The 22,393-nt window shown below is 45.4% G+C and overlaps 2 protein-coding genes across 2 annotated transcripts; both read left to right on the top strand.

Moving 5' to 3' along the window:
• Nucleotides 1-3,033: 3,033 nt before the first annotated feature.
• On the top strand, nucleotides 3,034-11,410 carry TARM1 (T cell-interacting, activating receptor on myeloid cells 1). The gene is made up of 6 exons (XM_027514435.1): nucleotides 3,034-3,165; nucleotides 7,704-7,739; nucleotides 7,867-8,157; nucleotides 8,447-8,743; nucleotides 10,629-10,766; nucleotides 11,074-11,410. The coding sequence occupies exons 1-6, from the start codon at nucleotides 3,129-3,131 to the stop codon at nucleotides 11,076-11,078; spliced, it is 804 nt and encodes a 267-aa protein (XP_027370236.1). The 5' UTR covers nucleotides 3,034-3,128; the 3' UTR covers nucleotides 11,079-11,410.
• A 9,688-nt stretch (nucleotides 11,411-21,098) lies between these two features.
• LOC113875734 (vomeronasal type-1 receptor 4-like) lies at nucleotides 21,099-22,007 on the top strand. Its single transcript, XM_027514426.1, has one exon. The coding sequence runs from the start codon at nucleotides 21,099-21,101 to the stop codon at nucleotides 22,005-22,007; it is 909 nt and encodes a 302-aa protein (XP_027370227.1).
• The last annotated feature ends 386 nt before the right edge of the window (nucleotides 22,008-22,393 follow it).

The raw sequence follows: 22,393 nt of genomic DNA, 5'->3' as shown, positions 1-22,393 counted from the left end.
CCTGCCCCCACGTCCTCTGCCTGCTTTCTGCCTGTGGAAAAGTTAGTCAAAGGGTAAGTTTAATCAGAGAAATGAGAACACGTGAAAACAAAGGAAAACAGTCAAAAGGAGACCAAATAATAATGTGGTCATAAAGCATCCGGAGAAGGCAATGGCAACCCACTCCAGTACTCTTGCCTGGAAAATCCCATGGACAGAGGAGCCTGGTGGGCTGCAGTCCATGGGGTTGCTAAGAGTCGGACATGACTAAAGGACTTCACTTTCACTTTTCATGCATTGGAGAAGGAAATGGCAACCCACTCCAGTGTTCTTGCCTGGAGAATCCCAGGAATGGGGGAGCCTGGTGGGCTTCCATCTATGGGGTCGCACAGAGTCGGACACAACTGAAGTGACTTAGCAGCAGCAGCCGCATAAAGCATCGGAGAAGGCAATGGTACCCCACTCCAGTGTTCTTGCCTGGAAAATCCCACGGACAGAGCAGCCTGATAGGCTGCAGTCCATGGGGTCGCTAAGAGTCAGACACGACTGAAGCGACTTAGCAGCATTAAGCACAGTCGAGGACACTTAGTTCCTTCTCAAGGGCTGTAGATATTATCCTGAGCCATATTCTGTGAGCTGTCTTGAAGATCCTGAAACTGCAGGTGGAGAAGTTAACTACATGATGGCCAGATTCTACCCAGGACATGAGCTGCCACGATTCTGGGCATTCTCGCCAGTTGGTTCTGACACCTGTCTGCTGTTGGGGGCCGCTTGTGAGCACTGAGTGTCATTTGGGCGTTTTGCCAGTTGGTTCTGACATCTACCATTGAGGACCATTTTGGGGACATGTGTGTTTGGGACTCTACAGGTCACCCTCGGAGAGAGTTTAGGACTGATCTGTCATTTGGTGTGTGAGTGTGTATTCCGTTTGTGTGGTTGGTACTCTTGTTGCCTTATGTAAAATGGGAAATTCAGGTTCAATTCATTAAGAAAAATTTTAGCTGTGAAATCATGACCAAAAAAATGATTTTTTTGGACAATGTATGGCAGCAATATTCTTCAGACTCCAGAGAAGATTGGTTAAGGTGAAACTCTTGAAATTCCAAAAACCCAGTTCTTTTTGCATATGTAGTTATAGAAGTCTAGTTTGATAAAACTCTTTTATCAGACCCTCGGAAAACAAAAATATGCCTAGGAGAAAATCTGAAGTTAATGCTTATCATGTCCTTGAAATACAAACACAGTCCACTTTGCCTGGATCTTCAGCCTTGGGTTAAATATAAAACTTCAAGCCAAGGAAAAAGAAAAGATAGAAGCCTTTTAAAACTGAGAATGTAAATTTGACTATTCTATTATCCATAAAGTGATAAGTTTAATTGCAATGCCTAATTCAATAAATGTAAAAAGATGAAGCAAAGAGATCTCTGTTTGTCTGGACGTTTGTATGTCTCAATATGTGTTTTTGCCATTAGATAATATTGCTGAGGTTAATTTGTAAAGAGGCTCTATTTAATTGGCCTTAAAAAACATAAGTGCTTACAAATCAAACAAATCTAAATTTACCTACTTTTGTCTTCTCATAAGACCAAGAGGGAAACTAAAGAGGTTTGGGCTTATTAAACACACATGATGTACCATTAAAGAAAAATTATGCTGTGAAAAATGTATACTTCTAGATGTATGAAATATATCCTTAGGTCTGCAATCAGAAAATGCTGGTGTATCAGTTCAATCACTTGGTTTTGTTAAGGTTCCAAGGGTTAAAAATTGTGACATGTAAAAATGATAAGGGAAACATTTCTATGTGTAAAACAAGTAGAACATGTGTTGTTGGCGAAGAGAAAGGATAAAGAACAGAGGCATTTTTGGAAAAAGACGATAATTATTTTGTCCTACAATTGTTTGTTTCTGGATGAGAAAATAAAGAACAAAGTTGTTTGGATCCAGAAAATGATAAAAGACTTATGAAAAAGGAACTTTGAGGAAAGAATTTTGTATGTTGTCAGGATTAAGATTAGACTGAATTTAATTGTTTATGAATGTTATTAACACTAGGCTGATGCAAGGCTGAACTTGTTTTTTTTTTGTCTCTGTTAAGAAAGCAGAGTTCTCCTAGAATATTGATCTGATTTTGATAACAGAGACTGCTGATGGAAAGTAATTGTTTTGTTTCTAATCATACTTCTGACCCCAATGTTCAGGATGGAAACACTGCCCAATAAAGCTGAGGCAGAGTATAACTATTCGTGATCTGTAAGACTGCTGGCTCTAAGTTTACCGCTTAAAGCACACATACAGTGTCTGTGTGACAACTGGGTAGAGATGATAAAATGAACGGCCTCTAAAACATTTCTCTGAGCTTGTTCATGCTATCTTATGAAATTTCCCCCAACGTGGACAACTAGGCGATATATAAACAAAAAGGAGGCCAAGTGTCGAAGGAGATGGCTGGGCCCAGAGCAGGCAGAAAAAAGAGCCACTCCGGCAGTGTTGGGAAAATACATGGATTATCAATGATTCCTATCAAAGGAGTCACAATTAAAAGGGGGAAAGGATGGAAGAAATGTTCACATACTGGGGTATGGGGAAGTCGTTCTGGCCTATACATGATTTAATTTAAACTTTAGGCTAACCAAAACAGCCTGTTGGGGACGCCAGCAGTGAGAATGAGTCCTAACCACTGGACCGCCAGTGAGGTTCTAGGAGTTTGCTTTGTCAACTGAATTCTCATTGTCACAGTTTGTGAAATAATTTGACAACAGCCCTTAGTTCTTAACCTGTGGGCATGTCTACCAACCAACTGATGCTTGCCCGGAATTTCCAATATACTCAATGGTGAAGTGCCTTCACCCCTTCAGGAATCCTTCAGGCTCATGCCTAAGACATCTGGAGGGCTACCTATTTGAAGCCTGAAATCTGCCTGAGACAGGTGATGATTTCCTGTGAGCCAAGTTCTTGTGCAAGAAACATGTTGCAATTGACATCCTCAACACGTTTCCGGAAGGTGTGGGAAGAGGGAACTGCACTGCCCAAGAAAACTGTTCTTGCCCTCACTCTGGAGTACGAGGGGCGGTGAGGCACTGGTCATTCCAGCTTTTCCCCTTTCTGTGGCTGCAAAACAGAAGGATCCGTGGCCAAGCTGACATGCTATGATGCTCTCCAAACTACTTCTCCTTCTCTGCTTCAGTAAGTCTCACAGGGCCATACATGGAGAACACAGAAAATAAGGTAACTGGTGAGAAGTTTACATTGGGCTTGGAGAGAGAAATGACATCAACTTTAGTTACTGAATGCATATCATGTGTCGGAAATCGGAGTGCAATATACACGTTCCCTCTAAACCAGTGCTTAACAAACGGATTGCTCTTGTCCCAGCTTTGTTTGGGATGTTTGCTGAATACCTGAACTTTATAGGCTTTAGTTTTTCTTTTATTCTGGCTTTGTGTTTTCTTAAGATTGACTCACACTGTTTTGCTAACATAAAAATATATGTTAGAGGCTCTATATCAATACCATTAATAAAAAGTCCAGTGTCACATAGAAGGTAACTATAAAAAAAATGCAGCAAGATAATAAACATGAGAAGATGCTGTGTAGTGTTCCATGTCAAGTTTCTGAGCCTGAAATACATGATTTCTTTATTAGAAGGGCAATCAGCCATGATCAAGATACATTGGAGGCTAGTTTCAAATAGACGTCTTGTTGATATCATCAAAGGCAATATGAGAGTGCTCATGGCACGCTGTCATGCAGGAATTTTTTTTTTTTTAAAGAATCTTTTCATTTTGATTTGGGGTATAGCCAATTAGCAAGGCTTCCCAGATGGCTCAGTGATAAAGAATCTGCCTGCCAATGCAGGAACCTCAGGAGATATATATTTGATCCCTGGGTTGGGAAGATCCCCTGGAGAATGAAATGGCAACCCACTCCAGTATTCTTGCTGGGTTAATCCCATGGATGGAGGAGCTTGGTGGGCTACATACAGTCCATGGGGTCACAAAGAGTCAGACACGATTGAGCGAGTGAGCACGTACAGCCAATGAACAACGCTGTGATGGTTTCAGGTGAACGGTGAAGGGACTCAGCCCTACATATACAGGTACCCGTTCTCCCCCAGACTCCCCTCCCATCCAGGCTGCCGAACACCACTGAGCAGAGTTCCCTGTGTCTATAGTACGTCCTTGCTGGTTATCCAGTTAAATACAGCAGTGTGTGCACGTCCATCCCAAACTCCCTAACTATCTCTTGTCATGCAATGCTTTAACCATCCTTCCTTCCACCTAAAATCATCACATGTGACACCAGTGGACTATATTCCACATTTGGGAGGCACCTCTTTGATCCTTCCCCAGACAAACAACCAACCAGCCAAGCCAAGCAAAACCCTGCAAGAGAAGATCAGGTCCGCATCGACAGCTTAGGACTCAGATGTGAGTTTGCAGAACCAAGGGGCTTGCTTCAGATTGCACAGGTGGTATGTGAGGAAGCCAAATTCAACCCAGAAGGGTCTAGCTCCCCAAACGATTCCACTCAGGCACGATGTTCAGTTAAGAGGAACATATCCACGTGGTCTTTGGTATGGAAGCACCCTGGGCGTGCCTGATGGGACTTGCGGGTTGGAAAATGCCCGAGGAGGGAAAAGATACGTGGTTCAGAATGTCCCCCGCCCTCCAGCTATGCAGCTAGGAGGTGACACATGACGAGTATTTCCAGAAACCAACAAGGCTTGGTATTCACAGCAAATCTGGAGAGGAGAACTCGCCTCCGTGGGGGCCTTTGCACTTGGCTTTCGGCTATCATGCCAACCCACTCCAATATTCTCGCCTGGAGAATCCCATGGACAGAGGAGCCTGGTGGGCTACGGTCCACGGGGTCGCAGAGAGTCGGACATGGCTGAGCGACTAACACTTGAACATCCTTCACTTCTCCTATCATCATATATTTGTGATGGCCAAACTGCTCCTCGTGTTCCTCACGTCAGAGGCTGTTTTAGAGACATGTCTTAGCTGTGTTTTCAGAAGGAAATGCAGGGCTGCAGCATGTTCGCTGGAGACGCAGCTCCTGCACACACCATCTGGGGGAACTTTGGGAAAACCACTCCAATATCTGAAAGCTTCCTCATCTTTCAGGCTTACCTTCACAATTAGGGTCAAGTATGCATGACATTCTTGGGCGGGCTACAGGCCATGGGGTCACAAAGAGTTGGACACGACTGAGCCACTAACACAGCATAGCACATGCGTGGCAGAACACACATAGTGTGTGCTCAGTAAGTGCTAATTTCTTAACTAATTAATTTTTAAATTTTTGTCTGTGTTGGGTCTGCTTTGCTGCGTGTAGGCTTTCTCTAGTTGTAGCGAGTGAGTAGCTTCTCTTGTTGCTGAGGGCTGGCTCAGTAGTCATGGCACACGGGCTTAGCTGCCCCACAGCATGTGGGATCTTCCCAGACCAGGGATCTAACCCATGTCCCCTGCACTAGCAGGAGGATTCTTTTTTTTTTTAACTGGAAGCTAATTACTTTACAATATTGTAGTGATTTTTGCCACACATTGACATGAATCAGCCATGGGTGTACATGTGTCCCCCATCCTGAACCCCCATCCCTCAGGGTTGTCCCAGTGCACCAGCCCTGAGCACCCCTTCTTATGCATCGAACTTGGACTGGTGATCTATTTCACACATGGTAATATACATGTTTCAATGCTATTCTCTCAAATCATCCCACCCTCGCCTTCTCCCACAGAGTCCAAAGGTCTGTTCTTTACATCTGTGTCTCTTTTGCTGTCTCACATATAGGGTCATCATTACCATATTTCTAAATTCCATATATATGTGTTAATATACCGTACTGGTGTTTTTCTTTCTGACTTACTTCGGCCTGTATAATAGGCTCCAGTTTCATCCACCTCATTAGAACTGATTAAAACGCATTCTTTTTAATAGCCGAGTAATACTCCATTGTGTATATGTACCACAGCTTTCTTATCCATTCATCTGCTGATGGACATCTAGGTTGCTTCCATGTCCTGGCTATTGTAAACAGTGCTGGCAGGAGGATTCTTAACCACTGGATCGCCAGGGAAATCCAAGTACTACTATTTTATGTTTTTTACTCCTTTTCTTTTTCTGGCCACGCAGGGCAGCAGGTGACATCTCAGTTCCCCGACCAGGGATCGAACTGGTGCTCCCTGCAGTGGAAGTTTGGACTCTTAACCACTGGACTGAGAAAGAATTCAATGTTTATTATTCCTTTTATCATTCAGTCCCCTCTGACCTGCTTGGACATTGATTCCATTAACAACTGCTTCCGGAGATCTTTTAGCCTTTGAGCTTTTAAAACCTTCTCCTTTCAACCATTTGCAAGTATGCATTTCAGAGGTATTCTGGGCATTCACAATGTTGTGAAAAGCATCAGCCCACACTTTTTCATCATCTCCGACATAAACTCTGTACTTGTTAACCAATAACCTGTTTCCTCTTTCTCCTCAGCCCCTGGTGACTTCTACTGTACTTTCTGTCTCCATGAATTTGCCCATTTTAGGTATTTAAGTGGAGTCATAACCGTATTTGTTTTTTCGTGTGTCTGGCAAGTTTCACTTAGCCTAATGTTTTCCAGGTCCGTCCGTGTGGTAGCGTGTATCAGAACCTCATTCATTTTCATGGCTGAATAGTATTCCATTGTGTGTATGCACCTCATTTTTGCAATCCATTGATCTTTTGATGGACATTTGGGTCTTCTCACCTTTTGGGTATTTACTTTTCTGCTTTTTTCAAAACATGAAATGCAATATTTTTGACTGACTCATGCAATTTTAGCTCAAAGGCTTGGTAACTTCCCTCTTTCATCGCAAGACACAGAACTATTTAGTCCACACAGGGGTAAAAAAGAGGAACTCTCTTAGCCACACAGACCTAACCAACATCTGTTGAGTTAGATCTATCTCTCTTTTTTAATAATGTTAGAAAACAGGCTTGATATCAGTTTTAAAGCGATATTGCTGCTGCTGCTCCTAAGTCACTTCAGTCGTGTCCAACTCTGTGCGACCCCATAGATGGCAGCCCACCAGGCTCCGGCGTCCCTGGGATTCTCCAGGAAAGAACACTGGAGTGGGTTGCCCTTTCCTTCTCCAAAAGAGATGTTAGCACTCAGGTAAACCTATATCTACCACATCCAGGCATTAGTGGTAGTATGTGTGTGTATACATACACACTTTTCAGATTCTTTTCCTTTACTGGTTATTACAAGATATTGAAAATAGTTCCTTGTGCTATTCAGTAGGTCCTTGTTGCTTATTTTATGTACAGTGGTGTGACCCTGTTCATCCCCAGCTCATAATTTATCCCTCCCTTCTCTTTCACCTTTGGTAACCATCAGTTTGCTTACTATGTCTGTGGGAACTAGGAGCCCACGGGCAGCACAGCCAAAAAGAGAGAGAGACAGAGAAAGAAAGACATGTCAAACTAAGCGTGGCTCAGGTAGAACGAGAGGGTAAGAGGCTCGGGGGCATTCTGCAGAGCCGAGAAAGGTCCTGGGGTCTTGGGATGTGAGCACAGCCCTGGAGAAGCCCTGAGGGTCGGCGTGGAGGAGCTGGGAGCAGAGCAGGGCCCAGGGTCCAGCGTAGGGACTGCCGCGCTCCCGCAGGCGGGAGCCCCAGGATGGCCCCTGGGGACCAGGAGGTGACCACGCGGGCTCCAGGCTGGTGTCTCTGTCTCATTCCCTGCAGGGCTGTGTGTAGGCCAAGCAGACCGAGGAAGAGCTGGTGAGTGGTTCTTCATGGGCCCTCAGGATCCTCCCTCCCAGGGGCCCCCACTTTCCCCTCCCCTCCATGGGCTTCCTGAGAGCAGGTGGGTGGGGTGCCCCCAGACCTGAGACCCGCTTCCTTCCAGAGGTGCTTCCCAAGCCCTCCCTCAGGGCCTGGCCCAGCTCGGTGGTCCCCGACGGGAGCTCTGTGACCCTGCGATGCGGGACTCCCACCAGGGATGTAAGCTTTGCTCTCAGGAAGGGGGCACGCGTCTGGGAGATGGTCCAGTCACCCGACTCCACAGAGGGCCAGGCTGAATTCCATCTCCCCGATGTAAAGTCCAGCCACGCGGGCGAGTACACCTGCGAATACCACAGGAGGGGGAACCCCCACGTGAGCGCACGGCCCAGCGACGCCCTGCTACTGCTGGTGACGGGTGAGGGGGCACCTGGGGAGGACAGACGGCCCCGGGGCCAGGGGAGGAAGAGGCGGAGAGGGGGTTTCCCCTCCAGGGCTGTTGGGAGGGGAGATGGAGAGAGACAGGGACAGAGGTGATGCCTTGGTTTGATCCAGGGCTCCTAGGAGGGAAAAACCTTGTTGGAGTCAGGCAGAAAGAGCAAGAGGTCATTCACACGTCCCACAAGGAGCCCCTGCCAGGAGAACAGGGCAAGTGGGGCACCCAAGGCTCCCCTCTCCGTGACCTCAGAGTCTCCCTTCTCTCACAGGGTATCTCCGTCAACCTTCCCTCCAAGCACACCGAAGGGGGCCAGTGACCGAAGGACAAGAGGTGACCCTGCAGTGCCAGAGGCCGGCCGCGGAGCTGGGGCCGGTCATGTTCGCCCTGCTCAAGGCAGGAAGCGCAGCGCCGGTGCAGGTCCGGGCGCCGGCCGGGCGGGAGACCGACTTCTCCCTGCGGAACTTGAGCGCCGGCGACAGCGGGAACTACAGCTGCGTGTACTACCAGGCCAGGGCCCCTTTCCGGGCTTCACAGGCCAGTCCTCGCCTTGAGATCCGGGTGGCGGGTAAGGTTCTGCGGGATTTGAGGGCTTTTTTTTCTTTTTCCAGTTGAAGTGAGTCAGTGACTTACCCTTTGGCTCTCGTTTCTACTCCACTTGCACTTCTTTTTTTTAAGTTGATTCATTTATTTACTTTTGGCCGCACTGGGTCTTCAGTTGCTGCCCCTGGGCTTTCTCGAGTTGCACGGGCTGGGCTTTGCCGCAGGGTGCAGCCTTCTCACTGCAGTGGCTTCTCTCCTTGTGAGGCACAGGCTCTGGGGGCTCCAGTGCCGTAACTGTGGTGCATGGGCTGAGCGGCTCCACTGAATGTGGGATCCTCCCGGACCGGGGCTCGAACCTGCGTCCCCTGCATTGCAAGGCGGGTTTTAAACCCCTGGACTACCAGGAAGGTCCACCCTATCTCCTCTTTTTAATGTCTTTTCTTTCCTACTTTCTACTCCTGTTTTGTTGTTGTTGTACATTCTTGGTCAATTTCTCCTGCTTTTCTTCAAAGTGATCAAACCCACCATCCTCAGAATGCCTTCTACCACTCTCGCATCTCTTAAAGTTTGGTTTATCCTGGTGATCTTGATTTTATTCTCAAGAGCAGTTTTTGTTGTTGTTGTTCTCAGAATGTGGTGATTTCTCAATGTAGAGAAACGGATGCAATGTCTTTCCATATCTCAGGTCACTTACTGTTTGAATTTGGCTGAGATGATTTTGCTTCCTGGCAGAATTTTGTTCCACTGAATGCTACAGACTTTCCTTTTCTCAACTTTGTCAACTTCTCTCTTTCTCTCTTTTTTAAAATTTATTTTTATTTATTTATTTGGCTTCACTTAGTTGCAGCACACAGGATCTTTAGTTGCAGCATGTGGGGTCCAGTTCCATGATCAGGGATCAAACTCAGGCCCCTGGCATTGGGAGGGCAGAGTCTTAGCCACTGGACCACCAGGGAAGCCCCCCATGTGAATGTTTATGATTAGAAATCAGGGTCTGTGTGCTCAACCCCAAGATGGGGAGAGGGCTTACTGAGCGAGGTGGTGTCATTACTTATTTCTCCTGGTGGCTTTTGCCTGCAGGGAACACTGCTGGTGATGGTTTAGAGAAGAGCTTGGCACTGACGGGATGTGTAGGGGGAAGACACGAACACAGGCTTCTCTTTAGGAACCAAGACCAGTGCCAGGCTGGAGCCCTTCTTGGCTGAAGCGGAGATCCTCCAAGGTCCAGATGCTGGGCTAGTAAGCTCAGTTTTCTAGACTCACTGCCGGCGTGAAGGTCTGTGCGATGGAGGGGGAAGCAGATGGAGCTGCTGAATTATTTCAGTGCTTTGTGGAGCAACTTCAGTTTTTAGAGTTGCTCCTAAGGCTGTGTGTGTGAAATCACTTCAGTCGTGTCTGACTCTTTGTGACCCCATGGACTGTAGCCTGCCAGGCTCCTCTGCCCATGGGATTCTCCAGGCACAAATACTCGAGTGGGATGCCATTTTCTTATCTCTTGATTCCTGATTTATGGAGGTAGAAGGGAAAAAAGGAAATGTGGGAAAGTGGAAATGTGATAAAGAACAAATAAATGGAGACTTCACTGGTGGGCCGGTGGCTAAGACTCTGCAGTCCCAATGCCGGGGGCTGGACTTGGTTCCCTGGAGCCTACACCCAGCAAATAAGATGTAATACAGCCAAATAAATATGAACAAAAATGACAAATAAGTGAAAGACAAATGACAAGGCAGAGGGAATATAAAGAACAGAGGAGGCAGGCAGAAGCACTGCAGTGTTTATTTTTTCCATGATTAAAACTTCAGTGTTGGTGCAGCTGACCACCGGCCAGGAAAACCGGGCGGCTGTATGAGAGTCACTCTGGGTAGAGGACACCCCTGCATGGTCCATGCTGATCCACTTCTCTCTTTTAGCTTCCCTGCCTTCCATAACCTCGGATTACACCACGGGGAACCACATCAGACTCGCTCTAGCCGCCGTAATTATGGTTATTGCGGGGGCTTTCCTGCTCGAAGCCTGGTGTAGGCAGAGGCACGTCCGCGGGGAGTCAGGTAAAAGCAAAACAGTCCTGAACACCTCTTTTCACGGGCCACTATCGTGATACAGGGGCTAGACTCCATAGTCTGCCATAGAACTTGTTCTTTAAAAATTTTACTGATGTGTCTGCACTGGGTCTCAGTTGTGACCTTCGGGAATCTTTAGTTGCGGCCAGGGGGGCTCTAGTTCCCTGACCAGGGATCGAACCTGGGACCCCTGCATTGGGAGTGTGGGGGTCTTAGCCACTGGACCCCCAGGGAAGTTCTGATGGTGGCTAACTTTCTACAGCTAAATATTCCTACAATCCTTGCTTACCTTTAGGATGAAGGATCCCAGGTCCCCAGAGCTGGAGAAGCCTGTGGAATGACTTATGCTGAACTGGACAGCAGAGCCCTAAATAAAGGCCTTCCCAGCAGGAGAAGGAAGAGAGAACTTCCAGCAAGGAGCGGATGATGAGGGAGAGGCCCCTCAGGGGACTAGGCAAGTGGGAGGCTCTTTCCTCAGCTTGCCAATAAATGTGTGTTTCCTTCTTCTAAAGAATTTCTTTTAAGTGAGAGCTATTATTCACAGAGTTAAACACACACATCTCAAGGGCACAGCCTCCATGACTCTATTTATTTATCTATCGTCCATCCATCCTATTCTATCATCCATCCATATATCCATCCATCATTCCATCCATCTTCCATCTCTTTTTCATCTATCTATCCATCCTGTTCTGTCATCTATCCATACATCCATCCATCATTCCATCTATCTATCTGTACCTGTGGTCTGTCTCTGATGCCGTGTTTCTTACCCTCATGGTCTGGTCCAGTGGCTCCATGATGCTTCTCCTGCTCAGACACCACCAGAGGGTGCAGTATATTTACACCTCCACTGGACACCACAGATGCCCCCCAGAGACCAGAGCCGCCCACACCATCCTTTTGCTGGTGGTCACCTTCGTCATTGTTTACATACTGAATTCCGCTTGTTCTTTTTATCTCACGGTTCTCGTAGAGTTTCGTCTGTGGTTGATGCAGACTTCTGATGTCTAGGTTTCCTGTTTTCCCACCATTCTCCTGTCTTGCTGCTCCTTAGGGATCCTAGAACTGCTAGATTCTCCTCTTATCAGATCAGATCAGTCGCTCAGTCGTGTCCGACTCTTTGCGACCCCATGAATTGCAGCACACCAGGCCTCCCTGTCCTCAGTATCCTATCATTTTGCCTTTTCATACTGTTCATGGGGTTCTCAAGGCAAGAATACTGAAGTGGTTTGCCATTCCCTTCTCCAGTGGACCACATTCTGTCAGATCTCTCCACCATGACCCACCCCATCTTGGGTTGCCCCATGGGCATGGCTTAGTTTCATTGAGTTAGACAAGGCTGTGGTCCTAGTGTGATTAGATTGACTAGTTTTCTGTGAGTATGGTTTCAGTTTGTCCTCTGATGCCCTCTTGCAACACCTACCGTCTTACTTGGGTTTCTCTTACCTTGGGTGTGGGGTATCTCTTCACAGCTGCTCCAGCAAAGCGCAGCCATTGCTCCTTACCTTGGACAAGGGGTACCTCCTCCCCGCCGCCCTTCCTGACCTTCAACGTGGGATAGCTCCTCTAGGCCCTCCTGCACCCACGCAGCCACAGCTCCTTGGACGTGGGGTTGGTCCTCCCAGCCACCGCCCCTGGCCTCCATTCTCCTCTTAAGTTGATAGCAAATATGATTAAGGTGATAAATATTTAGTAGACTGATGGAATAATAACGGAAATTATTCTGTGATTACTCAGTGCCAAGTGTTTAAATCGGGTTATAACTCGTATGTAATATTACATTAGTTTTAGTTTTACGACACAACGAATGGGTTTTACGACATAACGAGTGGGTTTTACGACATAACGAATGGGTTTTACGACATAACGAACAGGTACTTGAATGTGTTGCAAAATGGTCCCTGCAATCCTCCTTACTATCTGTGTACCCCCACACACATATTGTACAGATTCTTTCTTGTGATGGGAACTTGAAGTTTCAATCCCTCAGCATTTTCTGAAAATGCAACAGTGTAGTCAACAATAGCACTATGTTGGACATCCCATCCCCATGACTTATTTATCTTGTAACTGGCTGTTGATACCGTTTGACATTTGTACTCAACACCATTTTTTAGTAAAACCCCATGAACACAAAAGGTCAGCTTATTGCAGGTGCTGCTTTGGGAGATCTGAAAGTCAATCCATGAAACTACCAGCTCAGAGAAGACACAGCTTCCATCTTGGCATTGTTGCTTGCATATTTAGTTTTCATCACTGCAGAATGGAAATTTGGCATTTGTTTTCTGTTTGTCCTGTTTCTTTCTAATTTTTAAAATTTTGCCTTTACTTTGGACAGTGTGGTGTTTTTATATTCCATTAAAATATTATACTCTAATGGTATAACTATTTTTTATTGGTGGTTGTAGCTGTTATGTCAGATCACATCAGATCAGATCAGTCGCTCAGTCGTGTCCGACTCTTTGCGACCCCATGAATTGCAGCACGCCAGGCCTCCCTGTCCATCACCAACTCCCAGAGTTCACTCAAACTCATGTCCATCGAGTCAGTGATGCCATCCAGCCATCTCATCCTCTGTTGTCCCCTTCTCCTTCTGCCCCCAATCCCTCCCAGCATCAGAGTCTTTTCCAATGAGTCAACTCTTCACATGAGGTGGCCAAAGTACTGGAGTTTCAGCTTTAGCATCATTCCTTCCAAAGAAATCCCAGGGCTGATCTCCTTCACAATGGACTGGTTGGATCTCCTTGCAGTCCAAGGGACTCTCAAGAGTCTTCTCCAACACCACAGTTCAAAAGCATCAATTCTTCGGCGCTCAGCCTTCTTCACAGTCCAACTCTCACATCCATACATGACCACAGGAAAAACCATAGCCTTGACTAGATGGACCTTTGTTGGCAAAGTAATGTCTCTGCTTTTGAATATGCTGGATCCCAAATAGTGTGTCTATATATTTGTTGCTCATAATTAATGCTATGCTCTTTGCTGTCATGGACTACTTTTGTCTATGCAAAATAAAAAACAAAGAGAAAGGGAAGTTTATCCATGTATCAATATGGCTGCCATTTCTATTGTCTTTAGCATCTTTTTTGTATAAATGGTTTCCACTTTGGTAGAATTTTTCCTCTGAAGAAATTCGTTTACCCTTTAAGGAATTAGATTTATAATGAGTGAGTTGTTTCAATGTTTACGTGTCTAAAAATAATTTTATGTGCTTTTTTTCCATATTAAAGTGTATAAAAATGTAATACAATGTGATCATAAGTAACAGATAACCTTGTTTTAAACACTAAGGAATTAAATGCCTTTGTGTTATTTTTAGCTTTTAAATAATTGATTAAAATAATTTCAGGAATAATATATTTTCTTCCTCACTTAAATACTACTCCAATTATTAACACTTTAATACATTTCATTTATCAACTACTGTCTCTATATTTGATCCTTTTATCACTAGATTTTTATCCAGCCACTTCAGAGCACTGTGGGAAAATGGTGAATTCCACCCTTAGCTGACTAGCATGGTTTTCCCTAAACAAAGACACCCTCCTACATGACCAGCACACCGATGTTTGATTCAGAAAACCAACGTGGATACAGCACTACTACCCACAGGTCCTGTTCAGAGTTTCCAACTGATCCCAAATAGCTCCTCTTCTTTCCTGGTTGAGATTCCCAACAAGACTTGGTGTTGCATTTAGTTGTCACACCCTTTCCTTCTCCCCCAGTCTCAGTCTTTCTCCGTCTTTCCTTTTTTAATCCTATCTTTGACCTACTTCCCTCTATAGGATGACCCTGCTCTTGGTGTTTCTTGGTGTCATGACTCCTCATGACAGGATAAGTTTATATTTCCTATTCTAGTTCTATGGAAAATGCCATTGGCGATTTGAAATGGATTGCATTGAATCTGTAGATTGCCTTGTATAGTGTTGATACAGAGCAGGACCCTGTGGTCTTTGCTGAGTCCTCACAATGTCCTCTACCTGCCTTTCATCTGTAGAATGACTTTAGCCAAAGAATAAGTTTAATAGGGGAAGTTAAAACATGCAAAAACGAAGGAAAACAGTTAAACGAGTCCAAACAATAATAATGTAGCTATTAAGCAAAGTCGAGGACTTTTAGTTTCTTTTCAAAGGCTACAGATAATATTCTGAGCCATATCTTGTGAGCTGTCTTGCAGATAATGAAACCTCCCACTAGGTGGAAGACGTTAACTACATCATGACCATACTGTAGCCTCACAAAAGGTGCCGCAACTCCAAGAACTGGCCTTAAAGAAATGGGAACAAACACGGAACTGAACACTCACTGCGCCTAAAACAAGACGACGCTGGTCAGACCACCAATGACCAACTTCAAGATGACTGTCAGAGCTGACTGTGCTGTTTCTGCATGTAGCCCCTCGCCTCTGTCTGTAAAACCTCTTACCCGCTGATTGTCAGTAGAGGGCCTTGGCCATTGGACAGACGTCACCCCTCCCCCCGTATCACCTGCATCTAAAATAAAGCAAATGTTCTCTCCACCAACCTGGCCTGTAACGGCTTTTGAGTGGCGAGCAGCTGGACCCCATTTTCGGTAACAGTATCATCATCTTAACAGCATTGATTCTTCCATCTGAGAGCAGAATATATCTGTCCCTCCTTTGTGTCACTTTAGTTTCTTTCATCAGCATCTCAGACTTTTCGAGTATAGTTCTTTTATCTCCTACAGTAGGTTTATTCAGAGATATTTTATTCTTGATGCAATGGTAAATGAACTGTTTCCTTAATTTCTTTTTCTAACAGCTTGTTGTTCTAATGTAAATGTGAGAGATTTCTGTGTATTAATTTTGTCTCCTGCAGTGTTCCTGAATTCATAAGTGAGCTCTGGTAGTTTTCTGATACATCTTTAGAATTATTTATATATAATATTCAGAGAAGTCAATGGTACCCCAATCCAGTACTCTTGCCTGGAAAATCCCATGGATGGAGGAGTCTGGTAGGCTGTAGTCCATGGGGTCGCTAAGAGTCGGACACGACTGAGCGACTTCACTTTCACTTTTCACTTTCCTGCATTGGAGAAAGAAATGGCAACCCACTCCAGTGTTCTTGCTTAGAGAATCCCAGGGACGGGGGAGCCTGGTGGGCTGCCATCTATGGGATCGCACAGAGTTGGACACAACTGAAGTGACTTAGCAATATATAATATTGCATCATCTGCAAACAGTGACAGTTTTACTATTTCCTTTCAAATGTGGATTCCTTTTATTTCTTTTTCTTCTCTGATTACTATGGCTAGAACTTTCAAAATTAGGTTGAATAAAAGTGGTGAGATCTGGTTGGTTTAACATGTTTCTTGATTTATTTTCTGTCTGGATGATCTGTCCATTGACATAATTGGGGTGGTGAAGACCCCACTACGATGGTGTTACCATGGATTTTTCTTTTTAGATCTGTTAATATTTCTCTTGTATATCGAGGTGCTCCTCTGTTGGGTGCATATGAATTTGCAGTTGTTATATCTTCTTTTTAAATTTAACCTTTGATCATTAGTAGTGTCCTTTTGGACTTCCCTGGTAGCTCAGTCGGTAAAGCGTTTGTCTACAATGCAGGAGACCTGGGTTCGATCCCTGGGTAGGGAAGATTCCCTGGAGAAGGAAACGGCAACCCACTCCAGTACTCTTGCCTAGAAAATCCCACTGACGGAGGAGCATGGTGCAGGCTACTGTCCATGGGGTCGCAAAGAGTCGGGCATGACTGAGCGACTTCACTTCACTTGTCTCTTGAAACGGTCTCCATTTTAAAGACTACTTTGTCTCCTTCCCAGTCCAAATGACCCAGCACTCGGATATGCGCTGGTGGTCCAAGGAGAGACCCAAGGAAAAGGATCCATGGTGATTTAGGGCAAATTATAGTTTCCGTGCAGAGTATGTGGAAGTGAGGGACATCTGACATTTCTAAGGACAGATACTGCCTTCAGAGTTGTGTTTTCAGATAAAATAGACCTGAGGCTATAATGAGGAAAGATAGTGGAACTTAAGCTCAGGGGAAGACCAGCCTCCAGATCACGTGCTGAGGATCAGTGTGAACACAATTTGGAACAGTTTGGAAAAGTGAGACCATGAGGGAAAATGCCCAACGGGACACAGTGAAGGGAGCCCTGGTGCTCTGTGAGTGTCCCTCCCCCAGCTATGACTTTCACTGTAAACTTGGGCTCTCCCACAGGGAACTCAGAAAACTCTCCCTGCCCTCTGCTCAGGTGCTCACGGGGACCTTCTCAGTAATTGCCAGGAGTTGTCAGTAGTCCCCAGGCGTGGGTGAGGGTGACGAGCAATGGGGGTAAGATCTGCCCCCCACTGGAGACGCCCCAGACTCTCCATGCAGACAGTGTCACCTCCGCTCCAGATGACATGATAATGGCTCCTCTGTGGGGACAGCGGGCCCAGGGACCCTGTCCCTATAACTGGGGCCCATCCTGACTGACACTTCCCTGCACAGAGTGTGGCGCCAAGTGCAGGCAGGTGAGTGCTCCCTTGTGTTCAGTCTCAAGGCAGGAAACAGGAGAGCCGGCTCTCAGCAGGAGAGGGGCTCAGAACTGTGTTGTCAGCATCTTGGGCAGGACAGGTGCTCCCCTGCCTTGTCCTGAGCTGCCCCGTCCATGCCCTGGATGGCAGGTGGAAGCGGGGAATGTACTGGGGTGTGTATCTGAGTGGGACCAGAGCTGTGAGTTCACTGAAGACCCGTGTGTCCTGGTGTCCCTGACAATGAGGGCAAGAGGGAGGGGTTCACTGTGGAATCTCTGCCAAGTCCTGTATGACCAGAGCTGAGGGCTTCTCAATATTGCATAAAAGTGTCTACTGACCGAGGACCTAATTGATTAGGGCTGGGTGTGAATATCATGGAATAGGTTGATGTGCAAGAGTTTGGGTTAGAACCTGAAAGTCCTGAAATAAGATCCAGTGACAGACACACACACATACAAACAGAAATACAGAGAAAAAGGATGCCCTGTAACAATACTGACATTCTCCTTCACTGGATGAAGTCTCTGTATTTTCTGCCATGATTTGCCTTTCATGACTCTCTCTGTGTTTTATGTTATGTGTGTCAGTGTGGCTCATGTCTTCTCCTCTCTAACTGAATGTCAAAATCTCCTCAGCCTTATTACCACGAGCAGCAGGGAAAAGAAAAACGAATTTGTATTGAAATGGAATTCAGTTAACTTTCCAACCTGACATAGTAGTGTAAATGTTAGAAAACAAGCATCGTTAGATTTTTGAAAGATTGGAATTAGGAATTGAAGGAGTACCCTCTGTGATAATTCAATGTTTTATATTCAGAAATACAATGAAATGTACCTTGGGCCATGCCAAAAATTGATGTTTGTGTCCCACAAATATTCATATGCTGAAATCCTATATCTTAAAGACAAGGGTGTTAGGAGAAGAGCCTTTGGAGGTGCTTATATTAAGTGGGAGGCCCTTTGTGAATAGGATTCCCACCTTGTCCGAATTAGGCTTCTCTGGTGACTCAGATGGTAAAGAAACTACCCGCAAAGCAGGAGACCCAGATTCCATCCCTGGGTCAAGAAAATCCTCTGGAGAAGGAAATAGCTGCCCTCTCTAGAATTCTTGCCTGGAGAATGCCATGGACAGAGGACCCTGGAGGGCTACAGTTCATGGGGTCGCCAAGAGTCAGACATAACTTTTTATCACTCCCTGTCCAAATTCATGGACACTTTCATGCCCAGGCTGGTCCACCCACACCTATGGGTCCAGAGAGGCCCCTGGGGGTGGCAGGCACTGGAATGTGTGTCCCTGTCTCATCACAAGGGCCCCTTCTGTGGGTTCATTTCTGACTCTAGCTGTGGTGGTGAGCCCCCGTGTGTGACTGTTTGAGGCTGGTGCTCATGGGTCGGGTGGGGGCAGGTGTGCCCTGCAATTCTGGGTGATAAATGTTGGTTTCAGGGAGGCACTTGCCATGTGGGGTGATCTTTGTGTGTGTTCCACACAATGGACAAACAGTAGCTATGACCACATCACTCACCCCAGCAAATACTCAGCCCAAGAGGAAAGAGGTGATGGACCATAATTGATTACTGAAATTGCAGTGGATCTAAAATGTACATCATGATGTAATACATGTACACCTTCTGAAGGAGCCCACAGTTGACTGAACTTATGCATACATCACCTCACATATTAGGTGTCCTCACCTGTGGGCACCAGGTTCTACATTAGCCCTCAGACCTTGTTCACCTTATAGCTGAAAGACTGTATCCCTTTACCATCTTTTCCCATTTCCCCCAACCCCAGTTCCCAGGCAACCACCATTCGACTCTGTTTCTATGAGACTGATTTTTTTTTTTTTATAATTCTACCTATCATTGACAGAAATGGAGAAGGGAATGGCAAATATCTATGTCTGGATATTTCACACACCGAAGTGTCCTCGAGATTTATCCATGCTGTTGCAAAAGGAAGGATTTCCACCTTTGAAAAACTGAGTTATATTCCACTGTATAATGCACCTCAGCTCCCTAACCGACTCATCTGTCAGTGGGTGCTTGGGTTGTTTCCGTGTCTTGGCTCTTGTGGTAACAAGGCAGCAATGAACACAGGGGTCCAGACATTATTCTGAGATCCTGATTTCACCCCCTTGTATACACACTAGAAGCAGGACTGCTGGTCACATGGCACATCTGGTTCTAGTTTCTCAGGAATTTTAACGTTTTCTGCAGAGGCTGTACCTGTTCATGTTCCCACCAACAGTGCATAAGTGTGCCTTTTTCTCAACATCCCTGCCAATTTGCTCCCTCTTGTCTTTTGGGGAAGAGACACGAACAGGTGAGAGACGCTATCACATTGGGATTTTGATCTGATGACTAGAGATCCTGAGCACCTGGCCATGAACCTTTTTAGCCCTCGGTTTGCTGTTTTTGGACAAATGTCTACTGGAGTCCTTTGTACATTTTAAGCTGGGTTTTGGGTTTTCCAGAAATTCCTTTTACATTTTGGATGTTCACTCATTACTGGGTGTGTGGATTGCTAATATTGTCTCCTGTTGCATAGCTGCCTCTTCATGCTTTCCTTTGCTCTGCAGAGGTCTTATGTGATACACTCCCATTCGTTTACCTTTGCTTTTCTTGTTAAATTCAAGCCGTCATGACCAAGACCGATGTCAAGGAGCTCACTTCTTTCCTCTCAGAGTTTCATGGTTTCAGCTCTTACATTCCAGTCTTAGCCCAGTTGAGACCATTTTTGTGTGCGATGTAAGATAGTCTGCAGCTTTTCTTGTAGTTTTTAAAATTGGGACATAACTGACATAACATTATATGAGTTTCATGTGTACAAAATAATGATTCCGTGTTTGTCTATGTTGCCAGGTGGTTACAGTAAGTCTAATCTATTAACACCTATTATACATGCATTACATTTTTCTCGTTCAGTCAGAATTTGGTAGGTTTGTGACTACCAGTGTCAGTCTTTAGATGTGGATGTTCAGTTTTCCAAATAGCACTTGTTGAAGAAACTATCCTTTTTCTATTATATATTCTTAGTGTCTCTGTCAAAACTTAATTGACCACTGGAGCTTGGGTTTGTTTGTGCCTCTTTATTCTGTTCCATTGATCTGTCTGTTTAAATGCCCATATGTGTTTCTGTTACTATAAATCTGACATACAATTTGAAATATAGAAGTTTCATGCTTTGTTGTTCTTCCTCAAGATTCTTTCACCGTGTGGGTATTTTTTGAATGACTACAAATTTGGGTCTTTTTTTTTTTTTTTCTGTTTCTGAGAATAATGACATTGAAAATGGTTGAACTAAGCCAACGATGTTGCTGAAGAAGGCAGACATGTTTCCAAAGTTGATAGACAGACCTTACATGGAGGTAGGCAATCAGGATATAAAGCAAATAGAAAGCTGTTGTATAACACGGGGAGCTCAGCTCGGTGCCCTCTCATGACCTCGAGGGGCACAACTGGGAGATGGGGGAGGCTCAAGAGGCAGGGGAGATATACATATATGTATGTATACTTATATCTGATTCACGTTGTTCTACAGCAGAAACTATCAAAACGTTGTAACGCAATTAGCGCTTTATTTAAAAATTTTAAATAAAAGTAAAATTTAAAATATAAAATAATAATGGTGGATGCTTAACTGGTATCAGGAATATGTTATCCTGTTAAAGTCACTTCTCTGGACTATGACAGTGTCTTCTCTTTTCAGGAGAAATAAAATGTGGGAATCCTTGTCCACTGTTAGTTGCATAAGAAGACTGCTGGTGTCTCTGTCTGCAGGGTCTCCTGTCTGCTCCAGGCCACTCCAAAGTCCTGTCCATGTCTTTTCACAGAGATGCCCTGAGAACCATAAGCCAGGCAGCCCTGAAAACCACGTATCTGACACAGATAGGAGTTGGGTCTCTGGCCAATGTCATCCTTTTGTTCCACAACATCTCTCCAGTCTTGCTGGGCCACAACCAGAGACCTCCACACACCATTCTCAGCCACATGGCCCTGTCCAACCTTTTGTTTCTTCTGTCCTCTGGGGTTCCCTACACAATGGCTGCTTTTGTTTTGAGGAAGCCCCTGTCAGGTCTTGGGTGTAAGTTTGTGTATTACGTACAGAGGGTGGCTCTCAGCACCACCCTGTGTTCCACCTGCGTCCTGAGCACCTATCAGTCCTTCACTCTCACCCCCAGGAGAGCGCAATGGGTTATGCTCAGAGGAAGGGCCCCCAAAGTCATTGGTCCTTCCTGCTTCACCTGCTGGATGTTCAGTCTCTTAATGTACATCTACCTTCCTGTGAAAATCACTGGTCCTCCAGACACACACAACTATACTGATTCCCAAGACAATTGGTTCTGCTCAGTTTCAGGTAATATCATAGGCTTAGGTTACTTGTGGTTCATCTCTAATGCCGTGTTTATTGGCCTCATGGTCTGGTCCAGTGGCTCCATGGTGCTTCTCTTGCACAGACACCACCAGAGGGTGCAGTATATCCTCACCCCCACTGGACACCACAGATGCCCCCCAGAGACCAGAGCCGCCCACACCATCCTGATGCTGATGGTCACCTTCGTTGTCTTCTACCTGCTGAATTACAGTTTTGTTTTCCATATCAGTGCCTCTTCAGATTTTCGCCTGTGGTTGCTCCAGGTCTCGCATGTCTTGGCTTCTTGTTTCCCCACTATTTCCCCACTCCTGCTGCTCCTGAGGGATGCTAGAACTCTAAGGTTCTGCTCTTGAGTTGTTAAAATGAATGGATAAAGTGCTAAATATCTAGTAGACACCTTCAATAATAATTGTAACTATTCTGTAAGTCCTTAGTATCATTCCCTGTTAATCGATGTACAATTATATTAATTTCAGATAGATGACACAATGAATGGATATTTGTATCCAAAATGATCACAGTAAGTCTAGTTGCCATCCCTCCACCTTCACAGATGATATGAATTATTATCTTGTGATCAGAATTTTGCCACATTTATTTAGTTAGTTGCCGGGAGCCAGCGTGAGGAACTCTGCCTGCGGCAAAGGTCATGAGGAAGGAGGCTCAGGATATGCAAGGCGGGATCGACCCTCAGGAGTCCCCCTGGAAGTTCTCCAGCATCTATCCCCAAAACCAGAGC

Source organism: Bos indicus x Bos taurus, chromosome 18, assembly GCF_003369695.1.
Source record: "Bos indicus x Bos taurus breed Angus x Brahman F1 hybrid chromosome 18, Bos_hybrid_MaternalHap_v2.0, whole genome shotgun sequence".
NCBI classification, from domain to species: Eukaryota; Metazoa; Chordata; class Mammalia; order Artiodactyla; family Bovidae; genus Bos; species Bos indicus x Bos taurus.
Note: the sequence above shows the minus strand (reverse complement) of the source record. Positions and strands in the feature narration are given on the sequence as shown.

Excerpts from the sequence above, each read along its gene's own strand:
- TARM1 (XM_027514435.1), top strand. The coding sequence starts at position 3,129 with ATGATGCTCTCCAAACTACTTCTCCTTCTCTGCTTCA. Across the intron at positions 3,166-7,703 it reads ACTTCTCCTTCTCTGCTTCA|GGCTGTGTGTAGGCCAAGCA; the intron begins GTAAGTCTCACA and ends CATTCCCTGCAG. Across the intron at positions 8,158-8,446 it reads CCTGCTACTGCTGGTGACGG|GGTATCTCCGTCAACCTTCC; the intron begins GTGAGGGGGCAC and ends CTTCTCTCACAG.
- LOC113875734 (XM_027514426.1), top strand. The coding sequence starts at position 21,099 with ATGTCTTTTCACAGAGATGCCCTGAGAACCATAAGCCAGGCAGCCCTG.